The 18,119-nt window shown below is 43.3% G+C and overlaps 1 protein-coding gene across 1 annotated transcript; it reads right to left on the bottom strand.

Moving 5' to 3' along the window:
• Positions 1 to 4,475: 4,475 nt before the first annotated feature.
• chsy3 (chondroitin sulfate synthase 3) lies at positions 4,476 to 17,797 on the bottom strand. The gene is made up of 3 exons (XM_034096626.2): positions 16,887 to 17,797; positions 11,125 to 11,408; positions 4,476 to 10,707 (listed from the first exon to the last, which is right to left on the bottom strand). The coding sequence occupies exons 1-3, from the start codon at positions 17,437 to 17,439 to the stop codon at positions 9,145 to 9,147; spliced, it is 2,400 nt and encodes a 799-aa protein (XP_033952517.1). The 5' UTR covers positions 17,440 to 17,797; the 3' UTR covers positions 4,476 to 9,144.
• Between the last annotated feature and the right edge of the window lie 322 nt (positions 17,798 to 18,119).

The raw sequence follows: 18,119 nt of genomic DNA, 5'->3' as shown, positions 1-18,119 counted from the left end.
TGCTATTTCAACATTCATTTTGAGTAAAATACTGTGGGCGAGGGAGCACGCACACACGCAATGACATGTTTACCAAGTCACTGACGCTATACTATGCGAGTGCCCTAGAGCAGTGCTTCTCAAAGTGTGGTCCGCGGACCACTGGTGGTCCGTGAGCGCCCCCTAGTGGTCTGTGAGTATATTGGTAACATTTCACATTTGAAATAAATAAATACATTTAAGTTTTCCGCACTCTCGCGGGAATATCTCCACAATGGAGCGAGCTTAAGTTTCACTTTTGATTGCATGACATAGCCCAGCGCAACACCTTCGTCAAACATTTTGCCACTTGTTTGTACCATTTTCAGGCAATTTGTAATCTGTTCTAGAAAAACGATGTGAATTTGGATATCTGTGGAGTTAGGTGGTCCGCGAGTGTTTTTTTATTGGTTAAGTGGTATAAAAATGTTTGAGAAACGCTGCCCTAGAGGGCGCCAGAGCACCGTGATGCGCCTATTTGATCGATGCCAGAAGCGCAGGTAAATGTCATCACAATTGATTGATTGATTGATTGATTGATATACTTTATTAATCCCCGTGGGGAAATTGTTTCTCTGCATTTGACCCATCCTAGTGTTAGGAGCAGTGGGCAGCCATTTTGAACAGCGCCCGGGGAGCAGTGTAGGGAACGGTGCCTTGCTCAGGGACACCTCGGTAGCACTTGGTCTTGCCGGGACTTGAACTGGTGACCTTCCAGTTGCCAAGCCAAGTCCCTATAGACAAGTCCCTATAGACTTCGCTTGGCAATGGCCAAGCGACCAGGAGGACAAGGCGATCTGACTTCATATTTAAAAATACTAAAAATAACATTTCAGGTAAGTCAAGAGTCAGTAATCTTAGTCATTACTTTAGTCACCAAAGGTGGAATCTATGGACATAAGCAGCAATAACAACTTAGTTTGGAGTTTAGCTACGTTTTTCTCTCGTGTTAGCTAGCTGGTCAGACTCAAAACTGTTGATGAAATGATACCACCAGCACCAGAAGAGCTGAAGCCCCTCCTTCAAGCAGTGAACACTCTGGTCATCTCCACAGCTGAGTGTGAACGTGGGTTTAGTCAGATGAACATTTTAACCACAACTAGAAGCTCCCTAGAGGTAAAAAGCATGTCAGCCTTGCTTTTCATCAAGTGAACCCTCCACTGAACAAGTTCAGACCAGAGGTATGTCAAGACTTGGCTTCAAAGCCATTGCTTAGCTCACAATCCGAAAGCAAGAGCCAGAAAAATTGAGACCAAAAAGCATGATTATGAAAATCTTTGGAAACTTCTATGAGATGGGGGAGAGTGGAGTCGGCAGCCGTTGACAACATTGGTCCTATTTTGTATTATCTGTATAATCTTTTAATATATTTTCATATTTTGTAAACAATTTCAATTTGCACTTAATTCCCTGTTAAAAAAAGTAACATTGGGAATGTTAACATCAAATATTTGTATTTGAACTGTAATAAAATGATGACGCATCAATTTTTTTCCTCAAATTTTTCATGAAGAATTTACATAATGATTTAATTAATTACGATACAAATGTAACCCTTTAGATACCAGTTTTGATTGTATACCAGTAACTGCTTTTTTGAAAAAATACACTATAATTCAATATTCTAAAAACTATGTTGACTTTATTATTAGTATAATCAGTTGATCCATCTGAATAATAAATGAGGGACTGTTAACCTACAAGATTTGTACCATAGACTTCCATTATAACCACATTTTTGTATCCCCTCCCCCGCTTTAAATGAAAGTGAAAAAAGATTTTGCACTAATTGTCCTCTGCATTTGACCCTAAATGTTAGTGGTGCCATGGCAGCCCGGGGACCGACTCTAATTCTGAGGTGCCTTGGTCAAGAGCAAGGAAAGGAGTATCTGAACATCCATCACATGCATGTTGTTTTAGGAGTATAATAATTATCTTCATGCTGGTTGGTCTCCCACCCAATTTTTTTTTACAACTTGAGTACTGGTTACAATGGTCAAACTACATTAGAACAGAATTGCCCCCATTTTGTCTTTAATAGTTACATTAGATATGTTAATGAGATATGGACCGCAAAACAAAAAATGTCCCTGGTTTTCATTTTTAAAATCAAGTTACCGAATGCAAGTAGTCGCCTTAGCTTATTTTGTTATGAGATGTGAATTACTGTTCAATGTAGTTGATGTAATAATCGTTTGGTTTCTTTCACATTACAAACAAGTTACAATTTTCAAAAGGTCTTGTGTTTTTTATCGGGGGGAGGCCCTTTTTCCAGTTTAGAGCGATAGCCCCACCAAATGTCCGTGCACGTCCCTGCACACATAGCATACCCACAATTATACAAACGCATACAAATACTACTCGGATATAACCCATAGAAAACCGGTATAATATCCTGACTGCTTAAACCTCAACTATCTTATGGAAGAATGCAAAAACTGAACTAGTAGCAGATGAGGTATCTTCAACCTTCTGTGCTGCCATCTCATATATCAACTTTTTAGGAGGTTTGACATTCCTCCCACATCTAGTAGTGACTGAACCACCACAGCCCGCATGAACACTATGAGATTGCGTGCAAACGGCATTGGTTTCATCAACAACTTCTGTGAAAGTTAAACGAGAAACACCAACTGAGTCTGGGTCAGTCAAGTCAGCAGCACTCACATGGTCTGGGTCAGGAGGTAGAGTCACACTGTCAGGGACTGGGTCAGGTGAGTGAGCATCACTGTCAGGGACATCTTGAACATCATACCCAAAATGCACCACATTCAGCGCAACACTAGCTTCCGGCTGCGACTTTTCAAAATAAAATGACAAAACTATGGCTGTAGTCCCAGTTTAACAGGATTTAATAAAACAAATATTCATTATTTACACTGTTACACTTTCAAAGAATATAATACGTTTATTATACGGTTACATGCCACTTTACAGAAGCAGGTTGCCCATAAACTACATGTCCCACAATGCATCTCGTTTTGTGACATGCGCACTGAAGAGACTTGCAATTATTTGCCAGGACTTCTGCTTTCAGACGTAGTTAATTCAGTTATTATCCTATCCGATAATAATCCAATTCAGAGGCAATAGTGTAATATAATACATTATTTTATATATATATATTATATATATGTATATTACGATAATGCTGATGTGGCCCTTGATGAAATTGAGTTTGACACTAGTGTGTGATCGCGTCATTCATTTCTTTATTGCTCAGAAAAACACTGACACATCAAATCTGGTACTTTACATCATTACAATATAGTTAACTTTATATTTTAGCATTATTCACCAGCTATTATTTGCCTGGTGATGACATTCAACCGACATTGTTCACATTACAATTTATTTTGATGTATTGCTGAAAAGATAGAGGCGTGTACAGTGATTCACTCGGCTGAACTCATGCCAAAAAAACATCTGCTCAGTTTCTCATTAGGATGCATGTTACAACACGAAAGATTTCTGTACGTTTGGTATGCAGTAACTGAAGGAACATGGTGTCATAAAGGGCTGCAATGCACCTGGTGATTAAATGTTGTCCTGAGACAGAAGTGTAAACATTATAATAACTATGGCAGTAAGAAGAAGCTCATAATAGAACAGTGAAATACATTTCCTTTCGTACGGGCAGATTACAGTTTAGAAGCAAATGCCTAAAAAAACACAAGACATTGCACTTTATCTGAATGTCCCATTAGAGGAAACGTAACCTGCTTTACCCCCCTCTTCTCCATGTCTCTTCTACATCAACATGTGTCCTCTCTTCTCCATGTCTCTTCTACATCAACATGTGTCCCCTCTTCTCCATGTCTCTTCTACATCAACATGTGTCCTCTCTTCTCCATGTCTCTTCTACATCAACATGTGTCCCCTCTTCTCCATGTCTCTTCTACATCAACATGTGTCCTCTCTTCTCCATGTCTCTTCTACATCAACATGTGTCCCCTCTTCTCCATGTCTCTTCTACATCAACATGTGTCCTCTCTTCTCCATGTCTCTTCTACATCAACATGTGTCCCCTCTTCTCCATGTCTCTTCTACATCAACATGTGTCCTCTCTTCTCCATGTCTCTTCTACATCAACATGTGTCCCCTCTTCTCCATGTCTCTTCTACATCAACATGTGTCCTCTCTTCTCCATGTCTCTTCTACATCAACATGTGTCCCCTCTTCTCCATGTCTCTTCTACATCAACATGTGTCCCCTCTTCTTCATGTCTCTTCTACATCAACATGTGTCCCCTCTTCTTCATGTCTCTTCTACATCAACATGTGTCCCCTCTTCTCCATGTCTCTTCTACATCAACATGTGTCCCCTCTTCTCCATGTCTCTTCTACATCAACATGTGTCCCCTCTTCTTCATGTCTCTTCTACATCAACATGTGTCCCCTCTTCTTCATGTCTCTTCTACATCAACATGTGTCCCCTCTTCTTCATGTCTCTTCTACATCAACATGTGTCCCCTCTTCTCCATGTCTCTTCTACATCAACATGTGTCCCCTCTTCTCCATGTCTCTTCTACATCAACATGTGTCCCCTCTTCTTCATGTCTCTTCTACATCACCATGTGTCCCCTCTGTGGAAAGAGACTCTGAAAGTTTCAGGAACAAAGATTCTCTCTCTTTTTGTCCTGATCCATTTCTATAAAAACCTGTCTGAAAATGAGCTGATCAGATTTTGGCCACTTTATGATGTCATAACCATTAGCCAATCAACAACCAAGGTAACCCCCCCCCCCCCCCCTTATCACCTGAATCTCCTCTAGAGCTCCATTGAGTTCTTTGTAACCAAATGTCTCTCAGAGGGGCGTGGGGAGGGGCTCCTTATTTTCACCTAAAGTAACAGACAGAGAATCAGCACTTTGGAAACAGGGCTGAAACAGAGGGGATTATGGGTAATGCTGCAATGATCTGTTTGGTGTTTCAGCCAATCAGAGACAGGCTCTGTATATATCTGAGAGCTATAACATAGTGATGAAAAACAGTATGATAGGGGACCTTTAAAATATGGATATAAGTTAACTAGATCCTGTGTTGAAGGCGGGGCTTGTTCATTTCCTACTTGAGCTCAAAGCTAAAAAATATATATATATCAGTTGATTTACAGACGTCTTTTTCGGAATTTAAGTCAATGGGGTAGAGCCTTCTGCGCCCTATGACCTCTTGGACTGAAATGGAAGTTGTAGTAACACCGATTGGACACTAGGTCGACTGTAAATAAGCGGGTTTTGTGTGTGCGTGATTCAACTTCAGAGGACAACCACATTCTAATAGCCTTTCTTTAATCACTTTAACGTTGTAAAATGCCCTAAAAGCTGAATCCTGATTTTTTTGTCTTCCATTCATTTGAATAAGCAGAGAATGGCTGCTGTATAGATGAGCTGAATGGAGGAGGGGCGAGGGTGCACATGCTCTATGGGCCTGTTTTAGTTTTAAGGACTCCGGCCATTTTGGCTTCATTCGCCACTTTTATAGGAATAAACAGGGACTCGCCTCCATTGCTGTATCCAGTTCTCTTTTAACAACCATTGTTCAAGTGCAACTTTTTGGCCATGACCTAGGTAACGTAAGGCAACACAGACTCTGCTGAAACCAGTTCTTTGAGGCCTGGCGTGGCGTGTTAGGGCCTTTCGAGTGCCTTAAAAAAACAATGTTGTTGTCAAGCATCTTAAGAGTGCAACACAGAAGATTCTTACCATTCAACACTTTATAAGACGATTGTTCTGGCATGTTTGATTCAATCAGACAATAGCGAGCAGTCAGGTAAGCATTACATTTTAAGGTCAAAGGTTAAAGCCAATGGCATAGTGATGATAGCTGCTATTAAAGGAAACATTCTATCAGATGTCCACTGGAGTTACATTTTGATGAATGGAAGAAATGCAGGACAGTCTTGAGCTGCTGAAGGATTTGGCATTAGTACAAAAAACAAAAAACAACTACTTGACTTACTACTTGAAATTAGAGAAATAGAGAACATGCTAAATAATGTTAGCAAAGTAGTACAACAGGAATCATTTGGGCAGGGACAGCCGTAGCTTCAGGTGAGTAGAAAGGAACTTCTCATTAGCCGCTTTCACACCAAGTACTTTCCCGTACTTAGCACTTAGTTCCCCCATGGAACTAAAGAGCCGATCGCGTTCACACCGGAATAAGTTCCCTGAGGGAAGATTACGTGAATGAAGCCGCTGACGTCACTTGTTCTTCTGCTCTGGGTTTACTGGCAGGCCGCAAACAACTTCACGGCGTATACTGCCACCCGAAGTCCCCGGAGTTAGGGACTGGTTTCAGTAGAAGCTGCTGGGACATCTCCTCATCTCCACCGCTCCCATGTTTTTTTTGTTGTGTTGTCATAAGTTAGTCTCTCTCCGTTGGTGCGCGGGGCTAATGCTAATGCTAATAATGCTAATGCCAGCAAATACAATGGCGGCTTCAAAAAACTTTTCAGAGTTTTACGGGGCGTGGTTTGCAATTCGCCCAGCCAATCAGAAATTGGAACGTTTTTTCTCCCCAGGAAAGTACCACCTCTCTAGCAGGGACTGAAAAGGGGGAAAGTTCTCATGAACAAAGTTCTCTTTTTGGTGTGAATGCAAAATCCCAGGAACTATCGGAACTAAAAGGGAAAAGTACTCGAGTGTGAAAGCGCCTAATGAAGATTGACTCTTTTTCACACACACATAAACACTTACAGATTGTATCGTTGCAGTCCATGCTGCTTCTCGTGGCACAGCAACCATATTCCACATTCACAAGACTCTATAGCGCATTCATGTCACGGGTTAACTGCTAACAAGCAATCACCATCGTCAGGTATTTTGGGTGATACAGCTTGTTCTTTGGTCATTGTTCAAAAACCAAAGCTTGGGACTTCTCAAAGTAGGTAATTTACACATGTTATATAAATCAGCGGTTCCCAACCTTTTTCACCACTTAAAGTGGACCTATTATGCTATATTGGAAAAATATATTGTCGGGCCGTTTTTGCTTAAAATACCAAACAGTTCACCCGTTGTAGCCATGCCTCATACTGCTCATACCCTTCTTTTGCAGCCCTGTTAGAGAAATGCGGATTTTGAGTCCTTAGCTTGAAAAAATAACATAAGAGGAGGCGGAGCTAATGCCTGATCAGAATTCTACCGGAGATAAAGTTAAATTCTGCTGTGATAAAACGCCATCCTGTTCTAAACCACATCAAGGATTATTTCTGAAACAGTATGGAGCTCAAATGCCTTTTCTCTTGCGGGTTTATCACAAGGTGAGTTCGTTTTTTTATTTCCTGCTTTTTAAACACATGTGCTCTACAGTACAGGTTAGCTCTGAGTGTTAGCGAGGCTTGCTAATGTAAACAAAGACGAGATTACATCCAAAAGACGTCAGGCATTGTTTCTGATAGCAACTTTCCGTGGGTCCGCTGCCGATTTGAGGTCAGATCGGCAGCAAATCTGTATCCGCTCGTTGTTCACCCGTTTTTAAAAGATTTGGGTACGGAGGAAAAGAGAGAGGGTTTTATTTTCTGACGCTGCGTGAGTTCTCCGATGCACCGGGGACACATATTTATGTATAAAAGACATCACACAAGTGCATTTTGCACGATAGGTCCCCTTTAAGAATCTAAAAAATGTTCGCGGCCCACATTCAACCATAAACAATACGGAGGCTAAATAAAGTTCTGATTGGTCAATTCAGAACATGTGACACTGTGTTAGTCCAGTAGTACAGAGCGCTGTCAAGGACTGTACTGACTAAGGAGGATCGAGAAAGAGAAAGTAAAAGATGTTAAAATAAAAAAAATCTTAATAATGAATTGTTTCCACACAAATCATAATGTTTTCCAAATTATTTGGCGGCCCACTTGCAATGCGTTCCCTCAGGTTGGGAACCGCTGATATAAATGTTAAAAAGTGGTCCGTGAGCACCCCCTAGTGGTCCGTGAGTATATTGGTAAAATGTCACATTTGAAAGTTTTCCGCACTCTCGCGGGAATATCTCCGCAATGGAGCGAGCTTAACTTTCGATTGCATGATAGAGCCCAGCGCAACACCTTCGTCACACATGTTGCCATGTTGTCTTTTACGAACATTTATCCATGCTGGAAGTAGATTCAGATGTGTTAGGAGTTAGATAGAGATTATTATCTAATATATGCATCCAATGAAGCATTGCATGACATCTGTTGATGATCAGAGGCTGTTGTTGGGGCTGCATAAATGTTTTTTGTTTTGTAGGCAGACCATGCAGGCCAGCCCGATGGTCACCAAGGTTCATGTTTTAATAGCATTTTTAGAAAAAAAGCCCAGGCGAGCCTAAAATGGACAAAGGGCTTAGACCTCAGAGACCTCAGAGAGTTGAACTTTGGCCTGCGACCATAGTTTTACTATATTTTGTTTTGAAAATCCACAGCAGAGGTTTGTGTCGTACTACATGTGGTGTATTTTGCATATCTCTCAGTAGCCAACGATCTGTGAGTCTGTTGGCTCGGACATAAACTCCGTAATAAATGTAGTCAACATTTCATAAGAGGTGTAAAACCTGAGCATTTTAAATCGCATTTGAACTAAATGCTTATATAATCTGTAGTTAGGTTAAGCTGTCATTATTAGGCTGTAATTTGTTATACTGTTGGAGTGGGAAGCAGGCCTATTGTTTTTGGATATTTGTGGAGTTAGAGGGTCCGCGAGTGTTTTTTTTATTGGTTAAGTGTCCTTGGTATGAAAAACGTTGAGAAACACTGCTCAAAGCCAATCCCTAAGAGCTGGAAGGTTACAAAGCTATATGTTTGCATCATTGGCACAGCAGTTAACAAATCAATAATTCTGAAACTAACAACACATTTGGATTTAGTCCATGATTTCCTTAGTTGGTTTAGAACTGGATAAGGTAGCAGACACTTGTCTTATGAAGGCTTCCAACACGTTGACACAGCAATACCATACTTGGTTACCTCTGGTTTCTTCCCTGCTGTGTCGTCAGTTTGGATTTGTGTGGCCTTACTGGATCGGTCCATTTAAGTTTTCTGCACTTTCTGGATCAGTTTGTCCAGGCTACAAAGAGCTGTGATCCTCCGTCACACCACGACATGCGTCCCAGCAGCCGTGTCGAGTCCAGGAGGGCTGAAGGGTCAGGATGCGGTTCTGTTGTAGCCCGTCTCTACGTGTTTCTCCAGCCACAGCTCTGCTAACTGCATTGTCGATGCAAACGTACTCGCTCTCGACCCAAGGCACATCTTGTACTGCTTCTGCTCAAGACTTGTGTTGCAGTGGACAGGATGATAAAGGTGAACAATTCCTGGTTCTTGACTGCGTAATACTTTCAACCCAGAATTAATCACTTTCGTGTACAAGTCTACGTCTTCCAATCCCCAGCCTAATATCGAGGTGTCGAAACCTCCAGCTTTTATTAAATCACTCTTGAAAACACAGGTGATTCCAAATCCGTAATCCCGCCAGAAACCACTTTTCTTGGTCAGCACAAATTTGTTTTCTCTCGGGGCCTTCTCAGAGTACACTATCTTGGGGTTGTACTGGCTAAAGACAACAGGGAAGTAGACTTGTTTCCCTTGGACAGAATTTTCTCTGCAGCGCTGCAAGGCATCCCCACTAAAGATGAGATCAACATCGCAGAAGAAGAGTAAGGAGTCGTTATCCAGCTGTGAGGAGCCCAGCTCAAGAGCAAGGCCTCGTGAGAAGTTGCCTGTCATGGGGATGATTGACAGGTCAGCTTTGGGATACTTCCTGCTGTAGTCTTTGATTAACGGAGCGTGTTTTTCCATGTTCTCATTGTCTACCAGAATGACGGACAGCTTAACATTTTGTTTGGGTATCAAACACACTTTCTCAAAGTTCTCCATAAAGCGGACAAAGTTCTCGTAGCGACCTGATAATGGGACGAGGATGTTGACTTTTCTTTGGCTCTGCTCCCACATCTCCCTGTTTGATTCGTAGACCTGGAAAGGTGACAAAAACTTCAGAGAGTTGGACAGGAAAGACAGGGATTGTGACTCAGAGTTGATGGCGGCAACGAGTTCAGACACGTCTAACTCTTCAGTTTCAGTGAAGAAGGGACGACTGAACGACTGCTGAAGGTAAGCGTGTCGTCTCACGGGAACTGTTATCTTACGTCCCTTGTGTTTCTTGTAGAGAAGCAGTAAGTCTATGATGTATTCTGCGCCATGCATGGGATCCACTCTGTAATAGCCGTACTGGATCTCCTTAAAGTCGATTACACGGCCGCGTGTTTTGGAATTCTCGTTAATCATTTCCATGACCTGGCGTATAACGTCTTCCATTGCAGTGCGAAGCAAGTTGCCAAGGCTCTGCCGGGCCACTTTGTTCTCTGCAGCAGAATAAATGTGGCGACTAGTCAGGAAATCCCACTCAATGACATCATTCCTATCGCCTGGTTTAAAGCGCATGTAGGAAGGAGAGGAGCCCAGCTGTTGGTCCTCCCACAGCACTTCACTATCACTCAGGTGACTCATCAGCAGGCCCTCCCGGTGCAGCAGGATGCTTTGGTAACACAGTCTGGAGATCTCCCGGCTCATCATGAAGCTGTGCAGACGGTACTGGTAGGCCGGCTTCTTGTTGGGGTGGAGTGTAATGGCGTTGTGGATCTTGCTGCTGTGAAGTTCTTCGATGAAACCTCTCTTGTTGTGTTCATAGTTCTCGTAGAAGAGCTGCTGCATCTGTGGAAAGAGAGGGTAAGAGCATGGGTCATGTCCTAGTACCACAATAACTCTAACTGTCATAAAGCCTATTGTTTTTCCAAGTCCATATAAACCACTGCACAGGCAATACAACTGAGCTTTGTTGTGGACTGGCATGCTATGATTTGACATCCCCAAATAAGCAAAACAGAATAAGTGGTCATGCTTTTTGATTGAATGAGATATCTAATTAAACTGGTACTGAAAACTGTTTATAAGAAGGATATTATAAACCTGGAAAGTTTACCAAAGTTAATAACGTAAATGTCCCCAATACAGGACAAATAAATAAAGGATTTCTGATAACTGAGTCCAGCAATACTAACCATACTTCCTGTCACTGAATATTGACTTTATGACAATGAATTTCCCTGAAAGAACCGCCTCAGTTCTTACCTCATACGACCACACACACTGTGTTCCTCCAAAGCGTCGCACACAGCGGCCAATCTCCACATCCTCGTGGGTGGTGTACATCTCCCTCAGACAGGTGCTGATGTGAGGGACCATCCTGCGGAGAACCTCTCGACTGAATATCATCCCGGGGCCCCCCATGCAGAAGTTCTCTCCGGGCTCCAGAGCCAGGCGGCCCAGCTCCTCGGCCATGCCCAGGCCCGTCTGGCCCAGGTACTGAGGCTTGCTGCTGTTCAGGGAGCGCAGGAACGCCTCCAGCTTCTCACCTGCAGGAGGGTCAAAGTGGAACAGATGAGTTGGTTTAAAACGTATAGATAAGATACGTTTATAAGTTATGCCAAATGTATCAACTCAATAAATGTGTAATGTTAAAGGTCCCCTATTATACTGTTTTTCATCAATATATCATAGGACTCAGCTATATACAAAACACGTCTCTGAAGTGTTTGGCTCCACCAAACAGATCATTGCAGCATTACCCATCAGTGCATGACATTAAGGATGTTGGGAGATGGCCCTGTCTAAGCTAATTTACAGATGGCCCTGAGCCCAATAGAGATGGCCCTGAAAAATGCGCGCGGACGAAATGACGCACGAAGGGTTTGGGGGGCCTCCCCCTAGAACATTTAGATGTTTGCAGGTCTTAGATGCTGCCTGGTTCTCTAGACTGAATTATAAGATGAACCACCACAATGTTATATTGAACAATTTCAATTTTATTCTTCATTTCACTTGTTTGTTTGTTCTTGTTTGTGTTTGCTCGCTTGCATGCCCTGCATAGCTATAAGAAATACTTAAGTTGTTGGTCAAAACACTTTCCATCTGATGAAGGCAGATGCCTTCATCAGATGGAAAAAGGTAGAAAACATTACATTCAGTTGTAACTGCCAAAACAAACATTATTTACACTATTATGGCCCCTGTTAAAATTGTTTGTAATGTTATCTACTGTAAGTTGGTCGAACGAATGCCTCCTCATCCGGAAGCTGACCGAGCAGACCCGAGCAGCAGTCAAGAGGAGCCGAGCGCATCCGCGAAGCACACAAAATGGCGACGTTAGAGTTCCCGTTAGCCGGCAAATCTATATCTCTTCGGTCAAAATAATTTCCCTTTAGAGCAATACCGCTTCAGTTGCGCCACTTATGTGACAGACAAGAATAGTCAACTCTAATGTCTAACACTTAATGTGGAGAAAGAGATGTCCTGGATGGGTTGATTGTGCGTTGATCTGTTGGTAATGCCTCGGGGTTCCGGTGGGCATGTAAACACATGCATAATGCTGCGCTATACTTTGTGGCCTCATCCAGTTGCATAGCGACACGTATTGTTTAGGTGTCTTTTAATAAGCAGGTAGTCATATCATTAGCTAGAACTAGCTGCATCTGATCGATATGGACATAAACGCGAGTGAAGTCTAATCTGACGGGAGAGAGATCAGCTGCTGCTGACGAGTCGAGACGCAGCTCTGCATGATCACATGCAGCGGTGAGCGGAACAAAACACACACTTCAGGTTAGAATATCACACGTAGCTATTTTAATTACCTCTCAAACTACCTAAACGAGTTATAGATATGTTTAGTTTTACTGTCGGGTCACTCATTACTGATCCGCGAGCTGCATGATACTGGCATAATAGATTGCCCGGTCGGGCAACCAGCAGGTGAGGCTTCCGAGCTAAATACTAGATGGCCCCGGGCCATCGGGCAGTCCTTAATGTCGAGCCCTGCCCATAATCCCCTCTGTTTCAGCCCTGTTCCCAAAGCGCTGATTCTCTGTCTGTTACTTTAGATGAAAATAAGGAGCCCCTCCCCACGCCCCTCTGAGAGAGGTTTGGTTACAAAGAACACAATGATGCTTGAGGAGGAGATTCAGGTGATAAGGTGGGGGGGGGGTTACCTTGGTTGCTGATTGGCTAATGGTTACACGAGCCAAAATAAATCGTGATGACATCATAAAGTGGCCAAAATCTGATCAGCTCATTTTCAGACAGGTTTTTATAGAAATGGATCAAAAAGAGAGAGAATCTTTGTTCCTGAAACTTTCAGAGTCTCTTTCCACAGAGGGGCATACTTGCCAACCCTCCCGATTTTCGCGGGAGACTCCCGATTTCATTGCCCTCTCCCGGTTTCCTCCCGGGGTCATATTTCTCCCGCATTTCACCCAATTTCTGACAACATCAGATTTACTCAGGACTGTTTCCACTCGGACCAGCTACACCATTGTTTGGTTTCCATGGTAGCGCGTCTCTTTAGAGGGGACACATGTTGATGTAGAAGAGACATGAAGAAGAGGGGACACGTGTTGATGTAGAAGAGACATGAAGAAGAGGGGACACATGTTGATGTAGAAGAGACATGAAGAAGAGGGGACACATGTTGATGTAGAAGAGACATGAAGAAGAGGGGACACATGTTGATGTAGAAGAGACGTGAAGAAGAGGGGACACATGTTGATGTAGAAGAGACATGAAGAAGAGGGGACACATGTTGATGTAGAGGAGACATGAAGAAGAGGGGACACATGTTGATGTAGAAGAGACGTGAAGAAGAGGGGACACATGTTGATGTAGAAGAGACATGAAGAAGAGGGGACACATGTTGATGTCGAAGAGACATGAAGAAGAGGGGACACATGTTGATGTCGAAGAGACATGAAGAAGAGGGGACACATGTTGAAGTAAAAGAGACATGAAAAAGAGCGGACACATGTTGATGTAGAGGAGACATGAAGAAGAGGGGACACATGTTGATGTAGAAGAGACATGGAGAAGAGGGGACACATGTTGATGTAGAGGAGACATGAAGAAGAGGGGACACATGTTGATGTAGAGGAGACATGAAAAAGAGCGGACACATGTTGATGTAGAGGAGACATGAAGAAGAGGGGACACATGTTGATGTAGAAGAGACATGGAGAAGAGGGGACACATGTTGATGTAGAAGAGACATGGAGAAGAGGGGACACATGTTGATGTAGAGGAGACATGAAGAAGAGGGGACACATGTTGATGTAGAGGAGACATGAAGAAGAGGGGACACATGTTGATGTAGAAGAGACGTGAAGAAGAGGGGACACATGTTGATGTAGAAGAGACATGAAGAAGAGGGGACACATGTTGATGTCGAAGAGATATGAAGAAGAGGGGACACATGTTGATGTAGAAGAGACATGAAAAAGAGCGGACACATGTTGATGTAGAGGAGACATGAAGAAGAGGGGACACATGTTGATGTAGAAGAGACCTGAAGAAGAGGGGACACATGTTGATGTAGAGGAGACATGAAGAAGAGGGGACACATGTTGATGTAGAAGAGACATGAAGAAGAGGGGACACATGTTGATGTAGAAGAGACATGAAGAAGAGGGGACACATGTTGATGTAGAAGGGACATGAGGAAGAGGGGACACATGTTGATGTAGAGGAGACATGGAGAAGAGGGGACACATGTTGATGTAGAAGAGACATGAAGAAGAGGGGACACATGTTGATGTAGAAGAGACATGAAGAAGAGGGGACACATGTTGATGTAGAAGGGACATGAGGAAGAGGGGACACATGTTGATGTAGAGGAGACATGGAGAAGAGGGGACACATGTTGATGTAGAAGTGACGTGAAGAAGAGGGGACACATGTTGATGTAGAAGAGACATGAAGAAGAGGGGACACATGTTGATGTCGAAGAGACATGAAGAAGAGGGGACACATGTTGAAGTAAAAGAGACATGAAAAAGAGCGGACACATGTTGATGTAGAGGAGACATGAAGAAGAGGGGACACATGTTGATGTAGAAGAGACATGGAGAAGAGGGGACACATGTTGATGTAGAGGAGACATGAAGAAGAGGGGACACATGTTGATGTAGAGGAGACATGAAAAAGAGCGGACACATGTTGATGTAGAGGAGACATGAAGAAGAGGGGACACATGTTGATGTAGAAGAGACATGGAGAAGAGGGGACACATGTTGATGTAGAAGAGACATGGAGAAGAGGGGACACATGTTGATGTAGAAGAGACATGAAAAAGAGCGGACACATGTTGATGTAGAGGAGACATGAAGAAGAGGGGACACATGTTGATGTAGAAGAGACCTGAAGAAGAGGGGACACATGTTGATGTAGAAGAGACATGAAGAAGAGGGGACACATGTTGATGTAGAGGAGACATGAAGAAGAGGGGACACATGTTGATGTAGAAGAGACATGAAGAAGAGGGGACACATGTTGATGTAGAAGAGACATGAAGAAGAGGGGACACATGTTGATGTAGAAGGGACATGAGGAAGAGGGGACACATGTTGATGTAGAGGAGACATGAAGAAGAGGGGACACATGTTGATGTAGAAGAGACATGGAGAAGAGGGGACACATGTTGATGTAGAAGAGACATGGAGAAGAGGGGACACATGTTGATGTAGAAGAGACATGAAAAAGAGCGGACACATGTTGATGTAGAGGAGACATGAAGAAGAGGGGACACATGTTGATGTAGAAGAGACCTGAAGAAGAGGGGACACATGTTGATGTAGAAGAGACATGAAGAAGAGGGGACACATGTTGATGTAGAGGAGACATGAAGAAGAGGGGACACATGTTGATGTAGAAGAGACATGAAGAAGAGGGGACACATGTTGATGTAGAAGAGACATGAAGAAGAGGGGACACATGTTGATGTAGAAGGGACATGAGGAAGAGGGGACACATGTTGATGTAGAGGAGACATGGAGAAGAGGGGACACATGTTGATGTAGAAGAGACATGGAGAAGAGGGGACACATGTTGATGTAGAAGAGACATGGAGAAGAGGGGACACATGTTGATGTAGAAGAGACATGAAGAAGAGGGGACACATGTTGATGTAGAAGAGACATGAAGAAGAGGGGACACATGTTGATGTAGAGGAGACATGAAGAAGAGGGGACACATGTTGATGTAGAAGAGACATGAAGAAGAGGGGACACATGTTGAAGTAGAAGAGACATGAAGAAGAGGGGACACATGTTGAAGTAGAAGAGACATGAAGAAGTGGATTTTGCATAATAGGTGACCTTTAAAAAGGAAATACGAAACTAAGACAATTTTGAACAAATCATGAACTAAACTGTGCCAGGCTTAGTAAATAAATCATCCACACAAAAGCTTCCTTTCCTAAAACACAGCTCTGTGTTTGCCTAACCTGTTGGTTTGTTTCAAACCCATAGTCTCTGTCTCACTGCTCCTGCGTACATGGGCCATGTTCTGAGATATCATCAATTAACTTGATGAATGTAATGTAACTATTTCTAATGGTGACCATAACTTCTATTGTAAAAAGTCAGATAAAAACTGAGTTTTAAACTTGGTTGGATTGGCCAATAAGCAGTCATGTATTAGTCTTGGCTAATTCAGCCAAAACCAGATGAGGGCCCTATACTGTGTTTGCTGTAATTTGGTCTAACACATTTGGAATAAGCATCAAGTAGGTTTTTGACACAGGGCCAGAAACAACACTGACAATAATGCAAAACATACATTGAGGCCCTTAACATTATAATCTGGGCTTCGTCTGACTAAAGACCTGCATTTTAAAAAACACACACACACACACACACACACACACACACACACACACACACACACACACACACACACACACACACACACACACACACACACCACACACACACACACACACACACACACACACACACACACACACACACACACACACACACACACACACACACACACACACTATTCACCTCTTATGTAAACGTCATCATCTGCCCGCATGAACCACTCATATTTATCCAGGTAGTGGTCGTGGATGTATTTCAGCATCATGAATGACTTCTTCTGTGGAGGGTACGAGTCGTCCACACCTGCCAGCGAGACCACGGGCACGGGGACAGGTAAGTGGATGGACCCGGATCCCTCGCTGGAGAAAAACTCCACTTTCCCGGGGATGGAGCTCACCCAGGTCTGGTAGGCAGCCACGGTTCGGGTATCCAGATACTTCTTGGCTGTCATGACGCCGACATAAAGGAACCGTTTCGGCCTGCCTGTGGTTCTCCCCCCGGTGCTGTTTCCAGGACTGGATGTCCTGTCCTCCTCCGGGCTGAGCTGTGGGCTTTCCCCGGGGATGAAGGGACCTTTCCCGGCGGAGGAATCACTGTGACTATGGTACAAACACACGGGAGATTTCTTTCCTTTACTCTCCAGAACTTGAGGTACAAAGAGCCACGTAGAAGCGGTGAATCCGAGAAACACGCCGAAAATAACGGTCACCAACGGTCTCCTAGGTTTCACAGCCATTGCTGCTGACTTGCTCTGTGTATCAATGGTACCGTTGTGTGAGGAGGTGCTGACGTGTATCCAGCATCTCTCTGTGGAGCATTACTGTCCTACCTGATATGGAAAAATACACTTTCCACCTCTTTTAGCGTAAATAAACAAACTGACATTCAGAATAGCCCCGTGCCTGAAGGCTCGCGCGTCCCATTTGAAAACTGCACAGTTCCATTCCGTACCGTCAGCGACTACTCACTAACCCAGTTATCCTCCATAGTTGTTTCCACATCTTTGTCCTAGCATTAGGCTAGTCCAAACATATCCGTAGGTCTGGACCAAACACTCCCCCCTCTGTACACTCCCCCTTTAGTTTACCATCGTAGTCTTCTTATAAGCGTAATGCCTTCTGTCAGTGACAGCCAGGTAACCTGAGCTGTGTTCATGAACAGCGAACATTTCCACTCGGAGTTTTCCTTCTTCAGACTAAAAGCCTTGTTAATATATATCTACGGAAATGACGAACTAAAACCTTTTTTTGAGCAGAACCAGTACATTAAAAATGCAAGGGGAAAGTCTGTACACGATAAAAAGCAATAAAGGATTGTTCTAATTCATAATAAATCTCACAGCAGGACGTTGGTGCCTTTATTTTGAAGGGTATTTTCTTGCTCACATGAAAAGCAGACTTCTGGTCACGTGTCTGT

Source organism: Pseudochaenichthys georgianus, chromosome 12 (genome assembly GCF_902827115.2).
Source record: "Pseudochaenichthys georgianus chromosome 12, fPseGeo1.2, whole genome shotgun sequence".
Lineage (NCBI taxonomy): Eukaryota > Metazoa > Chordata > Actinopteri > Perciformes > Channichthyidae > Pseudochaenichthys > Pseudochaenichthys georgianus.
The sequence above is the reverse complement of the archived record's forward strand: the minus strand, read 5'-3'. Positions and strand labels throughout refer to the sequence as shown.

Bases quoted from the DNA above. Each gene is read 5' to 3' on its own strand.
- chsy3 (XM_034096626.2), bottom strand. From the start codon at position 17,439: ATGGCTGTGAAACCTAGGAGACCGTTGGTGACCGTTATTTTCGGCGTG. The intron at 11,409-16,886 runs GTGAATAGTGTG...ACCCTCCTGCAG, and splicing joins TGATGACGTTTACATAAGAG to GTGAGAAGCTGGAGGCGTTC. The intron at 10,708-11,124 runs GTAAGAACTGAG...CTCTTTCCACAG, and splicing joins AGTGTGTGTGGTCGTATGAG to ATGCAGCAGCTCTTCTACGA.